Source organism: Camelus dromedarius, chromosome X (assembly GCF_036321535.1).
Source record: "Camelus dromedarius isolate mCamDro1 chromosome X, mCamDro1.pat, whole genome shotgun sequence".
NCBI classification, from domain to species: domain Eukaryota; kingdom Metazoa; phylum Chordata; class Mammalia; order Artiodactyla; family Camelidae; genus Camelus; species Camelus dromedarius.
In genome coordinates this window covers 106,889,510-106,910,161 of record NC_087472.1, presented here as the reverse complement: position 1 = coordinate 106,910,161, position 20,652 = coordinate 106,889,510, and the positions used below count along the sequence as shown (strand labels likewise).

The 20,652-nt window shown below is 42.2% G+C and overlaps 1 protein-coding gene across 4 annotated transcripts in view; it reads right to left on the bottom strand.

Annotated features, from left to right (window-relative positions):
• Window positions 1-20,652, bottom strand: part of ARHGAP6 (Rho GTPase activating protein 6) — a 446,321-nt gene that overhangs the window by 3,657 nt on the left and 422,012 nt on the right. For all 4 annotated transcript variants that reach the window (XM_031445951.2, XM_031445953.2, XM_064482587.1 and 1 more), the window contains exons 10-12: window positions 14,590-14,687; window positions 2,933-3,201; window positions 888-968 (exon numbers count right to left, since the gene is read on the bottom strand). In XM_031445951.2, coding sequence (XP_031301811.2) covers window positions 888-968; window positions 2,933-3,201; window positions 14,590-14,687 — 448 coding nt within the window. The remainder of the gene's footprint in view (window positions 1-887; window positions 969-2,932; window positions 3,202-14,589; window positions 14,688-20,652) is intronic.

The window sequence follows — 20,652 nt, the reverse complement described above, 5'->3', positions numbered from 1 at the left end:
GGATAATGATATCAGTGGCAAACAATGTGGATAAAGGGTTAATGTCTTCACTATAGGAAGAGTTCCTAAGGATCAATTTTTAAAATGCTAGCAGACATAAATAGCCAACGACATAAATGATAGTCAATGGGGGACATTCAGCTGATTAACAGAAAAATGGAAAAATACTGGTGAGAAAGAAAGGCAAATTAAAATAATAAATACAATTTTGTTTTTTAAATAAGCCAAAATGCAGACCCAGTGATTTGCAGTAGCAATGAGATTAAAGTCACATGGACAGTACAGTGAAATACGGCACCACCATCTATGGCTTATGCAGCAGAAGCTAATGCATCCCATATGGAACCCGAAATGACCACACCTCCATATTCTTGGAAAGGTTCATAATTTTGGGCCCACTTTCCTAAACTGGATTTATAACTGGCTTTCTAACATTGTGTGAATCTGTTCATAATTTAAAATACAAAAACAGTACATAAAAGAGGTTCCTGAAATCATAAGTTATTACATCAATAAAAAAATGGAAACAACTCAGTTGTCCCAGCAATGGGCTGTAAACTGTGACTATGCATCTGGAATACTACGTGGCCCTTAATAATAATGGAAAAGAACTGAAGAATGGAAGTTAAACGAATTATATAAAGGCGCACAGACAGAATGATTGTAACTATCTTTCAAAACTCTTGCAAAGGAAAGGAAATGAAATGTAGTCGAAGACTGATGTATTTTGGTGGAAAGGATAAGTCTAGCTTTATCCCCTTTTTTCCTCTTTCCAGCATTTTCCAAATAATATTTGACAAGCATGTACTATGATGATAGTAAGGCAAAAATTCATGAAAATTAACTGAAAACGTAAATGCAATACCAGTTTAAAAAAAATACTTCACCTGTCATTCCTGGGTCTTTGGATCCACTTTTTAAAGTTGAATGCCAAGTTCCCCAGATATTGAAAGCCTCCTCTGCCATATCTAGGACAAAGTGTATAAAAAAGGTATGTAATTATTGACACAACATTGAAAACCGACTCTACTTCAATAAAAAAGAATGCAAATTTTTAAAAAGGCATCTAACTCACAATGAAAATTGAAGAGCAAAAAATGAATAAACAAATTTTTTCCTAACATCTCTTGTGCTCAAAGTCCTGTATTTGAGACTGTGATGGATACAAGACAAAATACGAAGCAGACCTGCCTTTTTAAGAGGCTCATTCCATTTGGGATTTACAAAAAGGCTCTTTCTATAGTATGCTGTGGTAGACAGAATAAGGATCCCCCCCCAAATACCTGTGTCATGATCCCCAGAACCTCTAAAGATGTTATATTCAAAAGGCACTTGGCAGGTGCGATTACGTTATGGATTCTGAGATGGGGAGATGAACCTGGGTTATCTGTGTGAGCCCCATGGAATCACAAGAGTCCTTATAAGAAGAAGGCAAGACAGAGGATGCTGCATTGCTGGCTTTAAAGATGGAGGAAGGGGCCATGCACCAAAGAATGCAGGCAGCCTCTAGAAGTGGGAAAAGGCAAGAAAACATTGTTCCCTAGAGTCTCCAGAAGGAGCACAGGCCTGTGGGCCCATTTTAGACTTGTGACGCCCAGAGCTGGAAGATAATAGATTTGTGTGTTGTTTTAAAGCGCTAAGTTTGTGGTTATTTATTATGGTGGCGATAGGAAACGAGTACTATTGTGATGGGTGACAATAGCTCCAACCGCATTAACACAGAGATAGAAGAACAATAGTTATAGTTTTAAAATCTAGTACTACCCTCAGGAACACACCGTACTAGCCTCAATAGAGTCCTCCCTGTATTATTCATACATGTATTTTCCCATACATCCCTTTAGTCTGTCTGTAAATATCTCCAGTATGAGGCGCTATACTAGGCATTTTCACTGTCTCATTTAATCCTCACTACGATTCCATGATGTGATGATAATGACTATTTCTAGAAGCAAATGTCTACTGGGTTCAGCAGTTCATATGCATTCTCTTAGTTCATCCTGAAGAGATGCCCCTGAGTCTGTTTGACAGATGAGGCAAATCCTTCAATCTTTTAAAAATAAATTTTTTGCCTTTAATATTTTAAAAATAAATCTTATGCCTGATGGGAACATGGGTTACTGGTTTCATTGTAAGTTACAAACATTTTTGATACAAATATTTGTGAAATAACAATAAAGATGCTAGGATTAAAAACACCAGAAAAAATAGGAGCCCTTCCAGAGTGGCTCTTCAGACTAAACTATAAATTTGAGCTAAAATAGCAAGATTTTGTACTGTGTCTTTCAGTTCTCACTTAAACAGTGTCCTTCTGAGTCCTGACCCTGAGGAAGTACTCTGTGGAGGGGAGAACAGAACCACTCAGTGGTCAAATAAATTTGGGAAAAGCTGCAAAGCATAGCCTCCCTCCCATTGTGGAAATTCATGTGCTCACTAGCACTTTAAAGGGTTTGAGAAATTGTACAGTAGAGAAACCGTTAGCTTGCTTACTCCAGCATTTCCCAAATGTATTTGACCATGAAAACGTTATGTTGCCTAAAACTGGTCATCTCCCATGGAGATCTCTTTGGAACATGCTGTCTGTAAGTTCAGCTTGTTCTCTTTATAAAAGTAACACAAATAATTGGGTGACATCTTAGACTAACAAATATGCACCCCAACCCCCAGGCCAGGGCACGTAAAGTTCCTTGGATGCTGACGGGCAAGTCAGGTGGGAAGGTCGGTGGCTTTCCGAGCATGAGACTGCTTCCCAGACAGCCAGGTCTGCGGGGACTCAGACCCGGCGTGGGTGTTCGGCAGGTCCTCAGTAAATGCCACTGAATCAGAGAAGCAGGAAACAAGGGAGAGAGGGAGAGAAGGCCCAAAGCGCCCACACCAGGCCACATGCAGTCAGAGTCCCTGGGTGGGCCAGCGCCAGCCCGGCTCCAGGTACCTTTCCCAAGTCTTGGTCCAGGAGAACTCTCCCTTGACTTTGAAGATGGCAGGTGGCCCACCAGCACATACTGCTCCGGCCCTTTGTAAAGCTTCTCCGAGCCCCCCGGGGCCACATCCTCTTGCATAGCCAGCAGGGAGCGTTCAGACAGCACTGGGGAGTTGTTGTCATAAGGGGAGAGGTCTCCGCTGGAGGCCTTGTTGGAGTCTGTGGACGAGTGCCTTCCTCCCATGGAAAAGGAAACTTCCGACCTCAGCATGTCAGGGCTTCTGGCACAAGGAGAGAATTACAGGAGCGTGAGTGTGTTAACAGGGAGTGAGAAGACTGAAACAACCTGATGGTTTCACAAATGACAGGAGGAGAATGAATGGACACGGGTTGAAACAAAAAGACCTTCTGAGCAATGGTCCAAGACGTCTGTCAAGAAGGTGAAAGCGTTTCCATAAGATGGCCAGTAGATGGCAGTAAAACCCAACAGATGTTACAGGAAACAGCAAGGCGAAGTGGGGCAGGGGAGATTGAAACAGATGGATCCCTGTGTCCGCCAAGGTGCACCGCTGAAATGCCTGTTGGATTAATCCCTGTCTCCGTTTTTAAAGTAAAGTCTGATGCTCACTATCTGTTAAGTAAGGAAAACCTGTAGATAACTCTTTGACTTTCCTCAATATCCTGAATTAAAAATAATTCAGATAAAACTATGATTGAAACTTTACATGCAGTTCATTATGGCTTTATGGACACTTTTTCTCCCCCCACCCAAGTGCTTAGCGTAAGTAAATCCACCCTTCCTGTGATGACGACGTCGGCAACGATGCTGATGTTGATGAGGATGGTGAGGATGGTGAGGATGGTGGAAACAGTTGTTTCATGTATAAAATGATAAATATATGACCAGCACTAGAGTCCACTGTATTTAAATACATCTAAAAGGATTCTACAAGGCACTAGTGTTTTTACAAATTGATACCAAGCACCCTAGTAAGCATATTCATTAAGTTTTATAGGTGTATAAATTGTCATAGCAACAGAAATAACAGTGAAAATGTGAACAGAACAGGACAAATGGGAACATCAGGAACATGACAAGAGTGTTCCAAGTCTTACCTGGGAACATCTGTTTTTTCTACCTTCCTCAAAAAGGTGGCCCTGACAACATCTTAAAGGGAAATGATCACAGATTGATTAAAAGTTCCAAAACCTGCTTCTGTTCCCCCTCCCCCGCCCCGCCCCATTCACTTCTCTTTACTGGTCTTTGCTTTCTTTTGGTTTACTTTTTCAAAACAAATCCTTTGTGATCTTAAAGAAAGTAAACACATGCTTGAGCAATTCTTTCCTAACCAAAGGGTTCTGTGCGTGCAACACAGGGGAAGTGCACTCACAGGGGGTCTAGCTTCACCTGGGGTTTCCAGCAGGGGGCAGCGTCCCAGGCAAGCATTTCAGCATCAGTGACCTGCTTCGCCTGCCACCGAGGCAGCCAGGGGCCCAAATATGTTTTGCTGAGGGAATTTCTCACCCACATGGAATAAATAAATCCTTTCCTTCCCTCCTTTTTAAACCGATGACTGATAGTCTTATGGGAACAAGTCAGAGGACAACCAAGAGGATGGTTTTCCAGAAACTTCAGGCCTCCGGTGAATGCAGGGAAAATACAAGGAACGTACTACTACTTCTGGAAAGTGGGAAAAAGTGATTTAACCCCCATATCTAATTAAAAGGGGAAACCCTCCCTAAATCAAGTGAAGGGAACACAAAACAAAACACATGGACATTTGCCGGTCGTCATGGAGTTTGACTCTGGTTGAGGAAACTTTACTATGAAAATAGGAAAATACAAATGAGTTGAACTTGCAGCCACACAGAGCTCAGCTCAGAATCAGGGCTCTCTATCCTGCCCAGGGCTAGACATCAGATTGCTGGGCTAATTTCAGTTGTTTCACGTTTAGCTGACACTTTTCCATTCATTAATGAAAAATGTCTTCTGTCTACTGGGCAAGAGGAAGTCATTGTGATATATCACTAGCAGTGGGTACACAAAGCCTTATTTTATGGGATGTTTTAAAGAGAGTCAAGTCAACTCATTTGCCAAAACAAAATAACTATCAGGGCTTCGAATGCTTTTTCGGCCCCCTTACAACAGGAGGAAAGTTTTGGAAAGGTCATACCGTAGGGCATGGAGCCCACAATAGTTCTGTCTCGTATCTTGCTTACCTGTCACACAAAACACATCAAATATATCCAACAAAACATTACAAGTTCCAGATTCAGCCAATAGTTATGTGCATAAAGAAAGATACCTCATGGTGGGAGGTATAGCTCAGTGGTAGAGCACGTGCTGAGCATGCACACAAGGTCCTGGGTTCAATCCCCAGTACCTCCACTAAAAAAAAAATAAACCTAAGAAAGATGCCTCATGGAAGAAATTTCTCAAACATCTCAGTACTAGGGACATTTGTGTTTCTCTCAAGCAAAGCAGGTTATTTTCACCTACTTGGAGGTAAAAATTATTTCTCCACATGGAACCTTGTGTCAGGGAATAAAGAAAGTAACTGTCTTTGCAGTGACTGCTACAAGGCTCCGAGGAGTTGGGGCTCCAGTCGAGTTGGAGTATTGGAGCTGGTGGCACGCCTTAGTGTGTTCACAGCACAACTTCATTTTACCTCATCACCCCACTTTCCCTGGTCTTTCAAATTAGTTACTAGGATATTGCTCCACTTTACATATTTCTGCTTCAATAAAGTGTTTTTGGACAGGGAAATCACGCCCACATTGTTGGGAGTACTGAAAAGGCAGCATGCTTCATGAGAGCATTTAGTTTGGTTAAAACAAAACAAAACAAAACAAAGAACAAGAATAGCAATAACAAAAATAACTGAAACTAACTCTTTAAACTTATGGTTACCAGTGGGGAAAGGGGGTGGGAAGGGATAAATTGGGAAGGGATATCGAGATTTGCAGATATACACTACTATATATAAAACAAACAACAAGGTCCTACTGTGTAGCACAGGGAACTATAGTCAATATCTTATAGTCACCTATAATGAAAAAGAATATGAAAACAAATAATATGTATGTATATGTATGACTGAACTATTATGTTGTACACCAGAAACTGACACAACATTGTAAACTGACTATACTTCAATAAAAAAATAAAATAAAATAAAAATTTTAGCACCCACCCCTCCGCCAAAACTGAAGCTGCCACACTATTTTCCCTCCATTTTCTTGGTTGTGATTGGATCTGATCAAGCAGACATGAACAAGGAGGAGGTGGAGGGCCACCGTCCCCTTCCTCTGTTCTTTGGGTTGACTCTGTAAAACCTCACTCAGTGATTCTGACGCAGCGGCATTGGCATCACCTGGGAAATGGATCACTTGTTGGAAATGCAAATTCTCAAGCTCCATCCTGGACCCACTGACAGGACTGGTTATCATATGCGGGATCCGGGGCAAAACGAAATTGAAAAATGATTAGAATTTCAAGATGGTGACAGCAGATCATTAAGCCAAATGTGCGCTTCTTCTGAGTACCAGGTTCGGCCCATGAAGCTGGCTTGGCCAACTGAAAGGGAACCTTTGCGGTCAGGGCTTTAAAAGCACCCCAGGTAATTTTGATGCTCGGGGAAGCCTGAGAACCTCCCATACCAAACCTACCTGCCCTCCATCTACCCATAGATGAGGCTAAGGATCTACTAAGTCAAATCGGGAGAAAAACCCCAGATAGTGGCCAAAACCTCAGCCATGGCTGGCAGTGGGGGTAAATGTGGCAGTCCTGACTTTGAGGTGGCAGGATCCAGATAACCGAATGTGCTTTGGTTATGGACCAAAATATGTTTAGGTGAGAGGTGGGCGGGAGAGACCAATCTGCCTTTCTCTGCTTTTATGTCATTCTCCACACTCAGGCCCCCAAAGTCACCACAGCTGTGGCCCCACTCAGGGGAGAAACCGGAGGAGCTGGTGAAAGCTAATCCCTGGAGGTAGAAGTGAGTGAGGTAGACCCAGGCCGTGAGTCTCACAGTCAGGGGCACGGGCAGATGGGGCCACCCAACAAGAGGTGATGCCTTTCTTCCCAGCCAGCGTATCTTGGCCACGGAAGGGGATACAGATTGAGTATACATGGCAAACAGCTTGTGACACACACTTACGTGACATAACCCCTTGGCCTGTGAGAGGCACAAAAATGGATATTTATGCAGAGTTCATTGTGTGGCAGGCACTGTACTAAGCTAGCGCTAATAACCCTCCTTGTTTCTGATCGCCGTCTAGGAAGAAACGAGCAGATGGAATAAGGTGTCTCTCCAGCAGTACAGGCAGAAGGGGTCGAGACTCCTAAAGCGTATTTGGTAACTACTACTCAGTATTATTAAAACTCAATAGTAAAGTGCTTTCTCTTAGACTTAGAGTTGATGGCTCTTTTATATGTTAAAAGTATTTCCTATTTATCATTTTATTTTCTCAGCAGAGGTCAGTAAGGCGGTGGCCAAATTTGCCTAAGAACCTATGCTCAAGAGAGTCTTTCCACATGAGACCCCACCAGTTAATAAACAAAATAAGACTACTTTATTCACTCCTCAGAACTCTCATTACAACATATGCAGTTCAGAGTTTAAAAAAATTTTAGTGTCATTCTATTGCTTTATCATTAAATCAACTGGAAACAAATCCAGGACCCCCTTCCTCCCTAGGGTATCTCTGAAAGAATGAGATGAGTAGCCACCAATGTCTTCTCTAAGATTTGCCTCTAAGATGATTCAACTCTACGAAGACAATTTTAAGTTCAGCACTTCAAGTAAAGGCAATAAACAGTCATGTACTTATTTATATAAAATATTTAACCAGTGATTCACCGGACGAGAACTATAGTTCAGAAGCACACAGTGGCTTCTCTGTCTGTGTGTTGGAATTTCATGGATGGAGGATGGGAGCGCTGAGCAGATACCCTGCCAGTTGACAAGGATTTGCCTCCATGGATGGAGAGCTTCCCCAGGAGACCTGAAAGTCCCAGGACCGTCCACAGCATGCGTGGCCAGTCTCAGCTAACCAGGTACGCATGAGATGGACATGGAGAGCGAATGGCTTTCTCACCCTTAGCCGGTCCCTCCAGGTCAGGGTGTAAACACGCTGGCAGGGTACTGTGGGCAGGCCTGCACCGCAGCCGGAGGCACAGAACTCGTTCTGCGGATAAACGGAAAACTCCGGTTCAATCACCGGATGTGGCCAGCCCAGCCCCTCACTGAGCTACTCCAGTGAGAAGCATCCTTGGAGAGTTTGAACTTGCATTGGTTTCACGCTGGACTTCGTCGTTAACTGATAAACCTTAGTCTGTTGGAACTCAAAGCACATAACCATCTCGGACACCGTTCACGGTAGGGGGAAAGGAATCCACTGCCTAGCTCTGGATTTATGGACGATTTTCACATTCCTCATACTGTTCTGCAAAGCATCCTTTATGCAGAATCCTAGGGACAAAGGCACCCCGTTCCAAAGAGAAGCTGACACGAATCCAAACTCCCACCAGGAGATAAAGCCAGCACCCTGGACATTAGAAGTTGCCCAGGCCTTTGGGGAAATTTCTCCCCTCATTTTTAGCTCTTATTAATTCCTTCCTAATAGCCCCAGCATATAGAGGCACTATGACAGGTGAAGAGAAAACAGTGATGATTTTATTAATTTTGTTTACAGTACGCCTGGTCAAACATCTTCAAATTAATATCTTGCAAGTTTATAAAGAAGTTGATCACAGTAAAGGTGCTGGGGAAAAGAGGGGATGTGATGAATTCTCCCTCTACCTTTTTGGGGGGGTGGGGAGAGGAGAGGTAATTAAGTTTGTTTATTTATTTTAATGGGGGCATTGGGGATTGAACCCAGGACCTCATGCATGCTAAGCATGCGCTCTGCCACTGAGCTACACCCTCTTCTGCCCCCCATCTTGGATTGCCTTTCAACAGGAGGCACATTCACACTTTTCATAATTTTTCATTATGGAATTCTCTTTTCTACATATGTTTTTCCTAAAATTATCTGGCTGAAAGGGCTTTCTTGAATGGAGTATGTGTGTGTGTGTGTGTGTGTGTGTGTGTGTGTATGTTTAATGCTTCATAATTTCCAAGGAATTGGAACAGAAAGACAGTTGAGGCCACCAGCTACTACCAGACTCACAGCACTCAGGGCTATTATACTATGCTGGTTAAGTCTGATTTCAGGTCTCTGAAAATTTCCTGAAACCTTTCTGATTTTATAGATGCTGGTAAAAGGAAAACAGAACTCTTAGTTCATCCTGTAACACTCCGTGGTTTTGTGGAAGAAGACTTTTTATGGCAATCTTTGAAAGATTAAAATAAATTATCTCCATGAGATTTGTTGATTTAAACGTGATGCCTTTAAATTCTAAGGCCTGAGGCTCTTCCATAGTAAGGAAGGTAGAGTTATTATTCAACAGGAGAAACCTGTAGCTCAACAATGTTAACAGCTTCTTTTCAGTTCTGACACTTTATCCTCTGGGACAACTATGAGGCTTCATCCATGGTCCTGCCTGGCTGGTCACCAGTTCTGCTATTTCAGGGAGCGATTTCAGCAAAAGTTTTGTGAAGGCTACTAACAGAATGAAATCCAATGAAATTTAAAAACATATACCTATGGGTTTGGCTCATCCATATCCGCCTTCTCTCCCAATGCAATTAAATTTGTTCTATTTTGATTTTGTTTCTGGAATATAGTAGGGAACATGCTCTATTCAGCCTGTGCACCATACAGGTATACATGTTTCAGTGGTTATTTTTCCCCCAGAATATTAGAGCAATTGGAAATATTCAAAAATTAAAAAGTAGGTACATTAGAACTTACAACATTCTATTAAGTTGAAAACCTTTATTTATGTCCAAACAGAATTTTATTACTATTTTAGCTGAGCTTAACTTAATTAAAAACTATTCCAGATTGTCACTTGGTCTGGAGAAATTGTCAAACATAGACATTTTCTCAGTTAAAAATGAGATAAGCAAATAAGAGCATTTTCAAAACATTATCAATGAATTCGCATCCACTTAAGCCAGGGACACACATTTTACCCCTTGCTTTGGGCTCCAGTGTGGCTTGGTGTGGCACTAGTCTTTTAAATTCTTTGATATTTTGTTTATCATAGATTTTTGGTGTTGATCTTTTGAAACACCACATTTCGATCTTGTTCATTTTGATGACTCTTTTAGAACACCCTTAAAATTTGCACCTCACTCTCCTCACCCTAGTCTCACCCCTGCTATGATACTTCTGTTCTGTTGCAAATGCCTCTTTGATTTACCTTCCATTCTCATCCCCTATCTCCTTATAGCCTTAAATGACAGGGGGAAGAGGTCTATTCTAAGTATCTTTGAAGAAAAGGGCATATCATTCTAATAAATATACCAGACAAGCAATTAAAAAACTAGAAGTCTTGCATTGTTAGCAATATAAATCTCTTCTAATCTCCTGTTGGCATTCCATTTTGGTAGACACCAAAAATGTGAGTAGACAAGCACAAGAAAAAATAATGAATCCTCCTTTCACTCCTCCAGTTCTGTTGTTGCATAAGGAAGGGAAAAAACTCAACTCAAAACAAAACACTAAATTCCCAAATATCACTAAATGTTCAACTTTCAAAACAGAAATTGTAAAAAATATGTTCTTGGTTTTACACGCTTTTGAAAACTTACTTTTCCACTCCAAATAAAACCTTGTGCAGTTTCCACATGGGGCAAGGGAATCTAAAGCTTTATTTAGGTATGTGAACTGATGGCAAAGAACAGAAGCTTCAGGAAATAAATCAAAGGGTCGGAAGGGAAGAACGAGGGAGGTCGTGCACATCACTGCACTTACGCTATTCATTTTAGAAGCCACTCTTGCTTCCCACTCTGTGCTCTTCCATGCGATCCTTACCTTTTATAGCCCTCGTAGCTGAGTTTTCACTAAATAAAGTCTTCAGAACAAGAATTCTGTCCATTCCCATTGCACCACAGCTTGTCCAAGCTCTGGACCTCATGACCTGCAAACATAATCGGCCTCCAGTCCCTTCTGAAATCTACCCGGCCTGGCGTGAGCAGGTTGTGTTCCCACTTCAGCGCCTCTCACCGGCACCCCTATGTCTGTTCTAGAACCACACCACCGCCCTGATGTCAGCGCTACAAGTTAACATGGATGGGTTCTTTCATGCCATATTGCCTTCATAGGTGGCCATCTCGTGGACAGCAAGGTAGAATCTAGTGACACCTAAGTCTTTGGTAAGTAGTCATAAATGAACAGAATGGCGAAATTCCAAGTAATGTGATAACAACCATTAACATTTACTAAGCATTTATTAAAAACCAGACAATATTCTAATAGCAAAACAACACTATAAAGTTTGTGCTACTTTGTATGCCTAGTTTATAGATGAGGAATCTGAGACGGAGAGAGAGGAATTTATTTACCCAAGACCTCACAGCTGATAGCAGTAGAGCTGGAATTTGAATTCAGGCAGTCTGGCTCTGGGTCCAAAGCTCACAACCAGCACATTGTATTATATCAGTGTGTGCTATTGATGGGTAATTGACACTCCAATGTGGCCAACACTATCTGGCATTGGGGGGACTGTGATTTGTCACCACTGTAATCTATCATTACCATAATCTCTCATCACTGTAATTCTTCACCGCTGCTTCTTGACTTAAGCACCACCACTAAGCCTGCCATTTAAGGGCTTCTGCCCTCTGTGCTGGCCAGCCTCTTTACCGTGTCCCCAGACAGCTGACATATTTACTTTTATGACCAGGCCCTGGTTCAAGTTCCCTAAACATCCAGGCCTACTGGCAACCTCTCTAGCTCTTTCAGAAGCTATCCTTGAGACTGTAGGAAACACTTCTTTCTCTCCTCCAAACTCCACGTGGATTTATGGTCTGGAGCACTGGTTCCCTTCTTTGCCAACACAAAGACCCCCTTGGAATGTAAAAAACTGCCCAGCTCAAGTGCCTGTATGACAGTAAGGACATGGTATCTAACATGGTAGCTCTCAGCCAGCAGTTCTTACTCAGCTGCTCGTTAGAATTACATGGGAGCTTTTCAGAATCCCACTGTCCACGTTGCACCCCCGAATACATGAATCGCAATCTCTAGGGGGTGGTGCCCAGGCGGAGCTGTGCTTCAAGCTCCCCAGGAGACTGGAACGGGCAGGCGACGCTAAGAGGCGGCGGCCCAGCACGGAGCATTTTGCACTCCGTGACGTGCTCAGGGACATGCCTCCTGTCATTGTCACCCTGTGGGCCTTCTTCAAGTCTGCGAGCTCTTCGAGTCAAGAATTTGCCTTGACATTTTAAGCTTTTGCTACTCCAAGTGTGGACCACGGAGCAGAGGCATCACAGCCTAATCGGGCGGCGGTGGGGGTGCTTGTGAGAAATGCCGTCTCCCCGACCCCCTCTGCTTGAGCTACTGATTCAGAAACGGCCTTTTAACAAGACCTCTTGGTGATGTGCCTGCATGCTGAAGCTGGAGAAGCACGCCTTGAAAGCACGAAGAGACTGCCTACAGCTGGAGGGTTAGGACTTTCAAGCCTCAAAAGGTCATTAAAAATAAACATTTACTTATTAATATATGTATTTTACCTCATGACAGCATTATCAACCTTCCAGGCTGCTGCTTGACCTGTACCTAGAGGGAAAAACCGAACACTCTCTTCTCCTCCTTATTAAGCAAGTCTTCTCCAAATGTTTTCTAGTCTCTCCCATCTCCAGAGGTCCCATGAGTTCATCTCCCTTTCCCGGAAGCCCTGACACTCACCTAAGATCTTGGCCTTATTCCTACAGGGACAGGGAATGGAAGAGGCCGCACAGCTGTACGGTTTGGGATGGGCTCCCTCCTTTTCCTAAGGGGGGAGAAAGGCTCACTTCTTGGCATCTATACGCAAAGAACATACTCGAAAAACCACATAAAAATAACTTCTATCACTTATTCTTCAAAGTGGAATATTTATCTATGTAAAAATATGAAAGCAGAAATCCGGCAAGTCAAAAATCAGTATGTTTTCTAGCCTTCCTGTAGAGAAGGGTTACAAATGTTGCTTATGGCGGATTCACAATCAGAAAGGCCGCCACGTCTGTTTTCTTGCACGGGGGAGGGATAGAAGGGAGTTCATTTAAATTCTGGTGGCACAAGACCTACTGTGAAGAAAAGCCATTTGCTACTTTAAATTAGAACTTACACTTTGATGATAAATAGGAACCTAGGAAAAATTTAAGTGAGCCCAATTCTCTGATATGAAAAGCAAGACCATGAAATGCCAGCCGTTTTATATTATTTGAATATGTTTTTGTTCCCTCGTGGCTCTTAGGGCCTGAATTCAGGCAGAATGTCTTACTTGAACCAGAATTTGTCTTGATAACGATCAGCACAGAAATGGATTTTAAAAAGTGCTCTTGAAAGGATGAGCCACTTAAGAATTCTTCCCTGCTCTGCAGGACATGGAACGACGCAGGACTGAACAGTGCTAATAACATAATGACCCAGGAAAGAAGGAGGCCTGAAAAATGTGCAATTCCTTTCCACCAAATTTCACTAAAGAACACAACTTTTAAACACCTGAAATAGTTTTAAATGAAAATTAGTGCATCAAATTTGACATCAGTATAAAAGAACAATTTAATTTGTGCCCATTTCACTGAGATATCATTGAATAAGATATATCATTACAGTATTTTATATACGACTAAGAGAGAAAAAGTGCTATGAATTAATGTAGGACACACCAGTGATTATAAGATTAATCTCAATTTTAGAGACGATAAAACATGGGGGGAAATGTGCCTTAGAATTGTTGAAATTCAGTAGCTTAAAAGCACAGCATGAAGGCTACTTTCATGAAGGCTAACAACAACTCTTCCTGTTACCAGTGTAAGGTTTGGTGTCATGGTGGCAACTTTGCTCCTGGTTAATGATGCAATATTATCCCCTCAACGGCTTTGTTAAATGCTCAGCACGTCCATACACTCTGCCTCTATAGCAAATGGTACAGATACATCGTAGAATCTGACTAGTGTAAAGATTCAGTGCTTCCCCTTTGGGGGAAAAATGGTGGCAAACCATAGCCTAGAGCAAGGCTTATATTTTCCTCACTGCAAACATGGGTGCATGTGGGGACCAGCGATGGAGAGCCAAGAGGGCGAACACCTCTAACTTCAAATGAGTACCTAGGCCTTTGCTGAGGCCTGTCTTGTGGTTTGGTAACGTGCCGGTCCTGCTGGTAAATTACACACGTAAGACGCATCCAGGCGTGGCCTCAGGGGCCCCTAAGCATAGTTTTCAGATTCTAGAAGTGTAATCACTGATGCACATCATAGTTAGTTCTTGAGCTTCTTGCCAGTGGGGATTTAGTGGGGTTTTTCCCTAGTAAACACAGTCAAAAGGACCTTAAGGGTCTAGAAAAAGACAAAAATGAAACAGAAAATTCCATAAAGCACTTGCTGGTTTGATAAATGGATTGGTAAGACTGAAACATTTTCCGTTTAGGTGGACCGATCAGATTTGCCAGAAAGTCGCCAGAATTCCACTTCAAGTAACCCTTAATGGAGTTGTGTAACCCTTTCTAATTCTTTGGAAATGAAAATAGAAATCCCCAAGGCAGCGTTAGGAGATGGGGGCACTGGCATACTCACGACGACTGCGAGGCCTTCCTTCTGAGCAAATAGTCCACTACGTCAGGATCGGTCTCCAACAGGCTGATCAGCACTTCATTCTGACGATCTGGGGGGACCTGCAGGGCCAAATATTGAGGCATAAATAAAACCACTCCAGAAAGAGGCAAACTATGGTCACTGGCAACTTTACAGTAGCATACGAGGGTGCCTTAAAAGGTGTAAGAGAACGGAAAGATTTGCTGGTTAAAACCAAACCTACACCAACCCATACAGCCAGTTTAATTCTTAGGACAAACGGAATGATTACCAAATAGTCAGATTCAATCTGAATTGTCACCTCACTTGTGCCTGGAGATAGAGCCTAACCATTTGGATAATTCTATTGCTCAGATGAGATTTTCTTCACTTTGAATAAGCACAACACTGTGCTTGAGAGGAATAGTGTTCATAATTAATTGTCCAAATGGGGACACTGTCTGGAGTTCATATTTATAACTATGCCAAGACAACAGGCAGAAATTATGACCGTCTTGGGAAGTTCTGGAACATATGATCAGTTTATTGAAGACAGGTCCTGGAGCCAGAGACTTGCTAGTATTTGAGTCCCAGTTCCACTCACTGTCCGGGGGACTTTTGGCAAGGTATATAACCTTTTCAGGTCTCAGTGCCCTCGTCTATAAACTAGAGATAACGAGAGTCCTCACCACCAAGGGCTGATGTGGTGACTAAAGAACTTACTGCATGTTGAAAACTTACAGCAGTACCTGGCAGATAGTAAACACTAAAAAAAAAAACGCTGACTACCACCTGCATCACTTTGTCATTCAGTGCCTGACTTCAATCCTTTCTTGTATCCTGGTCCATCAGTGATGAGAGGTTTCTCCCTTCATGATTTCCCGCGGCATTCACTAGAGTTCTATAGATTAGCTTTACGTGTTTCTCTAAGCCGAATCCAGAGTGCATTGGAAGATGGCCTTACCATCCTAAATAGCTCATGTGGAACTCTTCTATGACAAAAGATTGAACTCGACTCCAACAGTTTTCTGCTCCTACAGATGCTGGTAGCTCAATGAAAGAAAATTCAAATTACTGAGGGAAAATAAGATTTCAGCCTAATTCTCTCATATGTGGGCTCAGAGACAAGACTCTTAAAAACTGTGGGGACAAATCTTCTGAGAATAAGTGGCTGATGGAAGAATTTGCCTCTTCCTTCTTGTAAGGACTCAATTCTTTTTGAGCTCTAAGAAGCTGGGAACAATTGTATTAATAAAAACAGGGATGAGAAAGCAACAAAATGCTTTCCTCCTCCCATAAATCTGTTCTTCCTACTTCATTCTGAATCTTCATTAATGACATTGCCAAACCCTAGTCACACAAGCTCAAAATCTGGGTTGTATTCAAGCTTCTGTGTCCTTTCCCCTCCATTTCAGAACCAGAGGACCTCGTTGATTTCCTCTCCATGATGCCTGTTACTTCTTTCCTCTCTTTTCCATTCCAACTGCAATGATCCAACTTTGAGCCCTCATTACCCCTTTGTAGTGGTCATCTGCTGGCCATTACCAGCCTTCGCTTCCCTCTTATAACAATCATATCCCAAGTTCCCTCTGGAGAATTAACTGCTCCCCAACCTCTAGCTCCAGGTTGAGGCGCAACTCAGCTTAGTTAATGATCATTCCATTCCCAGACCCCCACGGTTGCCTGAGAGATGAGCATGTGACTTCATCAGAAGCAATGAAAAGCTGTGAGAATTTCCCAGAGACTTCTGAGAGACAGGATATAGGGCCTGAGGACTGCACTGACAATTGAAGAAATAATTCCAAGAAATGGAGAGAAAGAAAAGAGATACTGTGACATCATTTGAGTATTCAAGTCCTAGATCAAGCTATGCCTGAAGCCACATTTGCTCTTGGATTGTTCAGCTATGTGAGCCTCCAAATTCCTTAAGCTAGTTTGAGCTTTTAGTTGAAAAGAAAGCTACATCCCTGATAGGCCTCTGATACAGCAGCTTGCTAACTCGTGCCCTATCTATTTCCTTCAACATGCGCATCACATTTCTTCTCTGCATGGTTGTCAGAATGCTCTGATCAAGACACTTGATTTGCTCAAAACCCTTTTCATCCCTATGGCTGAAGCCCTCCACTTGCTTGCTTGCCTCAATCTGTACTTCCCATCTTCTCCCCTAGCAGTCATCCTTACATACCTTCTACTTCAGTACAAATGTGCTTCCCACTCTGGCCTTTTCCCACCTCATTCCTTTAATTCATTACATAAATATTTGGTGACTGCTTACTGAGTGCCAGGCACTGGATGCTGGGATTCAGCTACAAACCAAACAGACAAGAATCCATGTCTCCTTGAAGCTGACAGTGAATATGGGAAGACTGGCATTAAACAAACAAATAGAAAACACACATGCATCACGGAGAAAAATAAAGCAAAGAAGGGCAATGAAGAATCCTGGGGGGTGGGGTGCAATCAAAAGAGAACTGTCAGAGAAACTGACATTTCAGCAGAGAACTGAAGTTGATGAAGGAATTGGAGAAAATCATTCCAAGCAGAAGGAAGAGAGAATTAGCGAGATCTTGAGTCAGAAGCAGCGAGGAGACTCATGAGGTTGGAACAGGGTCAGAGGAAGAAGGCGAGTGGTAGGTAGGAAGTAGGTCAGGTAACCAAGGCCAGATGCTGTGGCGTCTCCTAGGTCATGATAAAGACTTCTGATCTCCATCTAAGTGGGTGGGGAGCCACTGGAAGCTTTGAGCAGACAACTAACATGACTTGTCATCACTCTGGCTGCTGAGTTGCTAGAAGATTGCAGGGAAGCAAGGGGGAAGCCAGGAGTACAGATAGAGGCTGTTGATACATCCAGAAGAGAGATGGTGAACTGATGAGAATTATCTGGGTCCTGGAGATAGTGAAGCTAGAGATGACAGCATTAGCTAATTGACTCGATGGACAGAGAGAGGAAGAGGGAGAGGGAGTGGAAGAGGAAGAAGAGAGGATGACGTCAGCATTTGGGGCCCAGGCACCCAGAGGAATGGGCTTGCTGTTAGCTGGTTTGGAGCAGCTACAGGAAGAGGAGGAGGCTGGGCTGAAGATTAGGAGTGTGCCTCTGGTATAAGAGTGAGAGGCCTGAGAGACAATCAAATGAAGGAAAGATCTAGCAGGTGATTGGTGATAAGGATCTAGGGCTCAGGGAGAGTCCTGGGCTGAACATAGAAATTTGGGGGACACATACAGATGGTATTTAAAGTTCTGTGACCGAATGCAATGGCCTGGGAATGAGAATGGAAGAAGAGAAGTGGCAGGACTTGGGGGTCAAGCCTGAGAGATTCTGTGCTCTTACTTTATGGAATACATTAAATAAATAAAAAGACTGAGAATTTTTACAAACAACATGACCCAACACAGATGCGAGATTACATGAGGTTTTCAAACACTAATAGTCAAAGGGGGAAAGTGAGAAGAGACAGAACTCATTTTTAAAAACTGAGCAGCAAAGCAAAAATAATATAGGCCCAAAATGTACAAATTGGGTTTTTTTTTTCTAAAAAAGAAACTTCCATGAGCACATTAGGAAAATAATTTGTATTTTCATCCAGTTATTTAATTTAAATTCTTCTGTGCTTGGACATATAATACAAAATTTTGCTCCCAGCATCAATTCATTCCCACTAAGAATAAGTAACTGCAAGGCATGGCCTTTGGAGTGGTGCAAACATCATAGTATCAGTTCTTGGAGAGTATACGGTGTGTCTAATGATAAATTATCAACTCGGATACATTATTAGAATAGGTTACAGGAAGTATCACTGTTTAAAATGAACTGTCCATAAATTATTAAAAACTATTCTGCAATTCAGAGTTTTTACTCATTTAACTAGGCTTGATTCCCAACCAATTATAATTATTGAGGTTTATTTTATGTAGCATACGTGACCTTGACTTGGTAACAAATGCAAATAGAGAGGGTCAGTGCTATAAACCTATCTCTAGTTTCTTTTTAAGAGACCCATGACACCGTTTTGGCTTGGAGACACTATATTACAAATAAATAAAGTGTAAAAGTTAAAAAATGTGGATCTACGTATTGCCGGAAGGGTAGATAATATTTTCCTATGTATTATGCAAGGCTGACTACAGTGTACATAATCCATTATTTTAATTAATTTATTTATAGCCCATCTTGTTACAAAATGATTTAAGGTAGCTTCCAAAATTCATATGATAAAACCATATTTTTTTTTAATAAAGGAATGGTTCAGAAAATTGGAGCCAGTGGGAAAATGAGGGTAGAGAATTTGGAACGATGCCTGGAACTGACTTTTAATATTCATACAATGACATCCAGTGCTGTTTTCCCAATAATTCCTCTCATCTTTGTCCACATTTGCACATTTCATTTCCAATTACTTAATAAAAATTTCAAACTACTGGCTCAGTTCAATTGGATAAGCACTCATTTTCTATTAATTTAGATACTTAACAGAGAAACAGAAGTCACGGGAATGAACTGACAGGACACAGCAGCTTACAGTAAGCAAGAAGAAGTATTCAGGCAGACTGTTCACACATGCATTCCTTTCTGAAATTAGGATGCTGTCGAAAGAATATCTGATCAAGAGTTGATGGCTCCCGAGGTCCAGTTTTGGCTCCGCTGCTTACAATTAATGTAAACTTGCACACATCAACCATCTTCTTTAGGATTCTGTTCCTGTATCTGAACATCTGGACCTCTGCTATCTGTCCCATTTGTCTTTATGGAGATGTTATGGGGAGCTAAAGGGCTAACAAATTTGACAGTGCCTTGCCAACCTGCCAAAAGGTTTAGAATAAAAGATTTTATTGGAAATAAACAGAATAAATAATAAGTTAAACAGTTAAAGAAAAAATAAAAGAAGATAGTGTGGAGATGGTCAGTATTTGTTCTGAGACTTTTGCTTTAACTGGCAGTCACCTGCTGGTTAAGTACACCTCGTATAAGCGTTCCTCTCATCCTGTGCGCCTGCAAAGAAACATTCTTCTTCTCTTGTGCTTAGCCCTTCTGGTGGTTAACTGAGTTATGGGGTTTCCTTTCCAAATGTGTCTGCTCTTAACATCCTCTTGAATTTCTAGAGGTACACGTTGTGACCTCTTGGTCCCTCAACTGCAGTGGTTTTGAAGCCAGACTCTGTGTAGCTTCTCCCTTCTGGTTTTTTCTCCTCTGCTAGACCTCCAGTCCTTGGGCTGGTCACATCACTGGAAGGCAGGGATGACCTGACTTGACCACCTGGAACTTACCCAGGCTTTTAAGGCTACATTTCTCTGTCAGCTGGCCTCCTTCACAGCTAAGCCAAGATCATATGTGCCAATCCTGGCCAAGGTACCCTGAGGGGGGTCTCGTAGGAGCTTCTGGAGAAAGTTCTCCTCCATATTGACAGGAAGTGCATGAGAGGAAACATCTCTCTTTGTGACTGGATGTGACAATGGCTGCAAGAGGTGCTGGAAATGACTGCTGTCTCTTGTACCTGAAGATGGCGGAGCAGAGAGAGCGTACGTGCGAGTCAGCTGCTAAAACTGTGCCCCCAGGCTTCTTATCATCTGAGGTACTAAATCCTCCTGTTTGCAGCCTCCTACAGTTGATTGTTCTCCACCTTGCAGTCGAAACTCCTGCCTGCATATCCATGACCCTTCACCCACTTACTTACCCACTCACTCCCCCACTCAATTTTATGCTCCTCCAAACCACAAGCTAGGGTGGTATTTTCTATGCAATGGATAGTGAATAAATTTTGTTGCAATGGCTACATAATAATCAAAAATAACCCAGGACTATTGGTCTTCATGGTGTACACTGGTGATGTTGCCTTTGTCTAGATGCTTCTCTCTGCTTATAAGTAGTACCAATGTCAGGCTCTAGAAAAAATTCCTTGCTATTCATTTCTAGAGTTGGAAAATAAAGTTCCTTTTCCAACTGAGGATCACCAGAATTTTTCTAACAAGTTCTTAAACCACCATTCCCATCAACAGAAAAACTCTAAAAATGAAAAATATGACTCAATAATCAAAAATGCTTCCTTTTTCCTCCTGGGATTTTGTGCATAG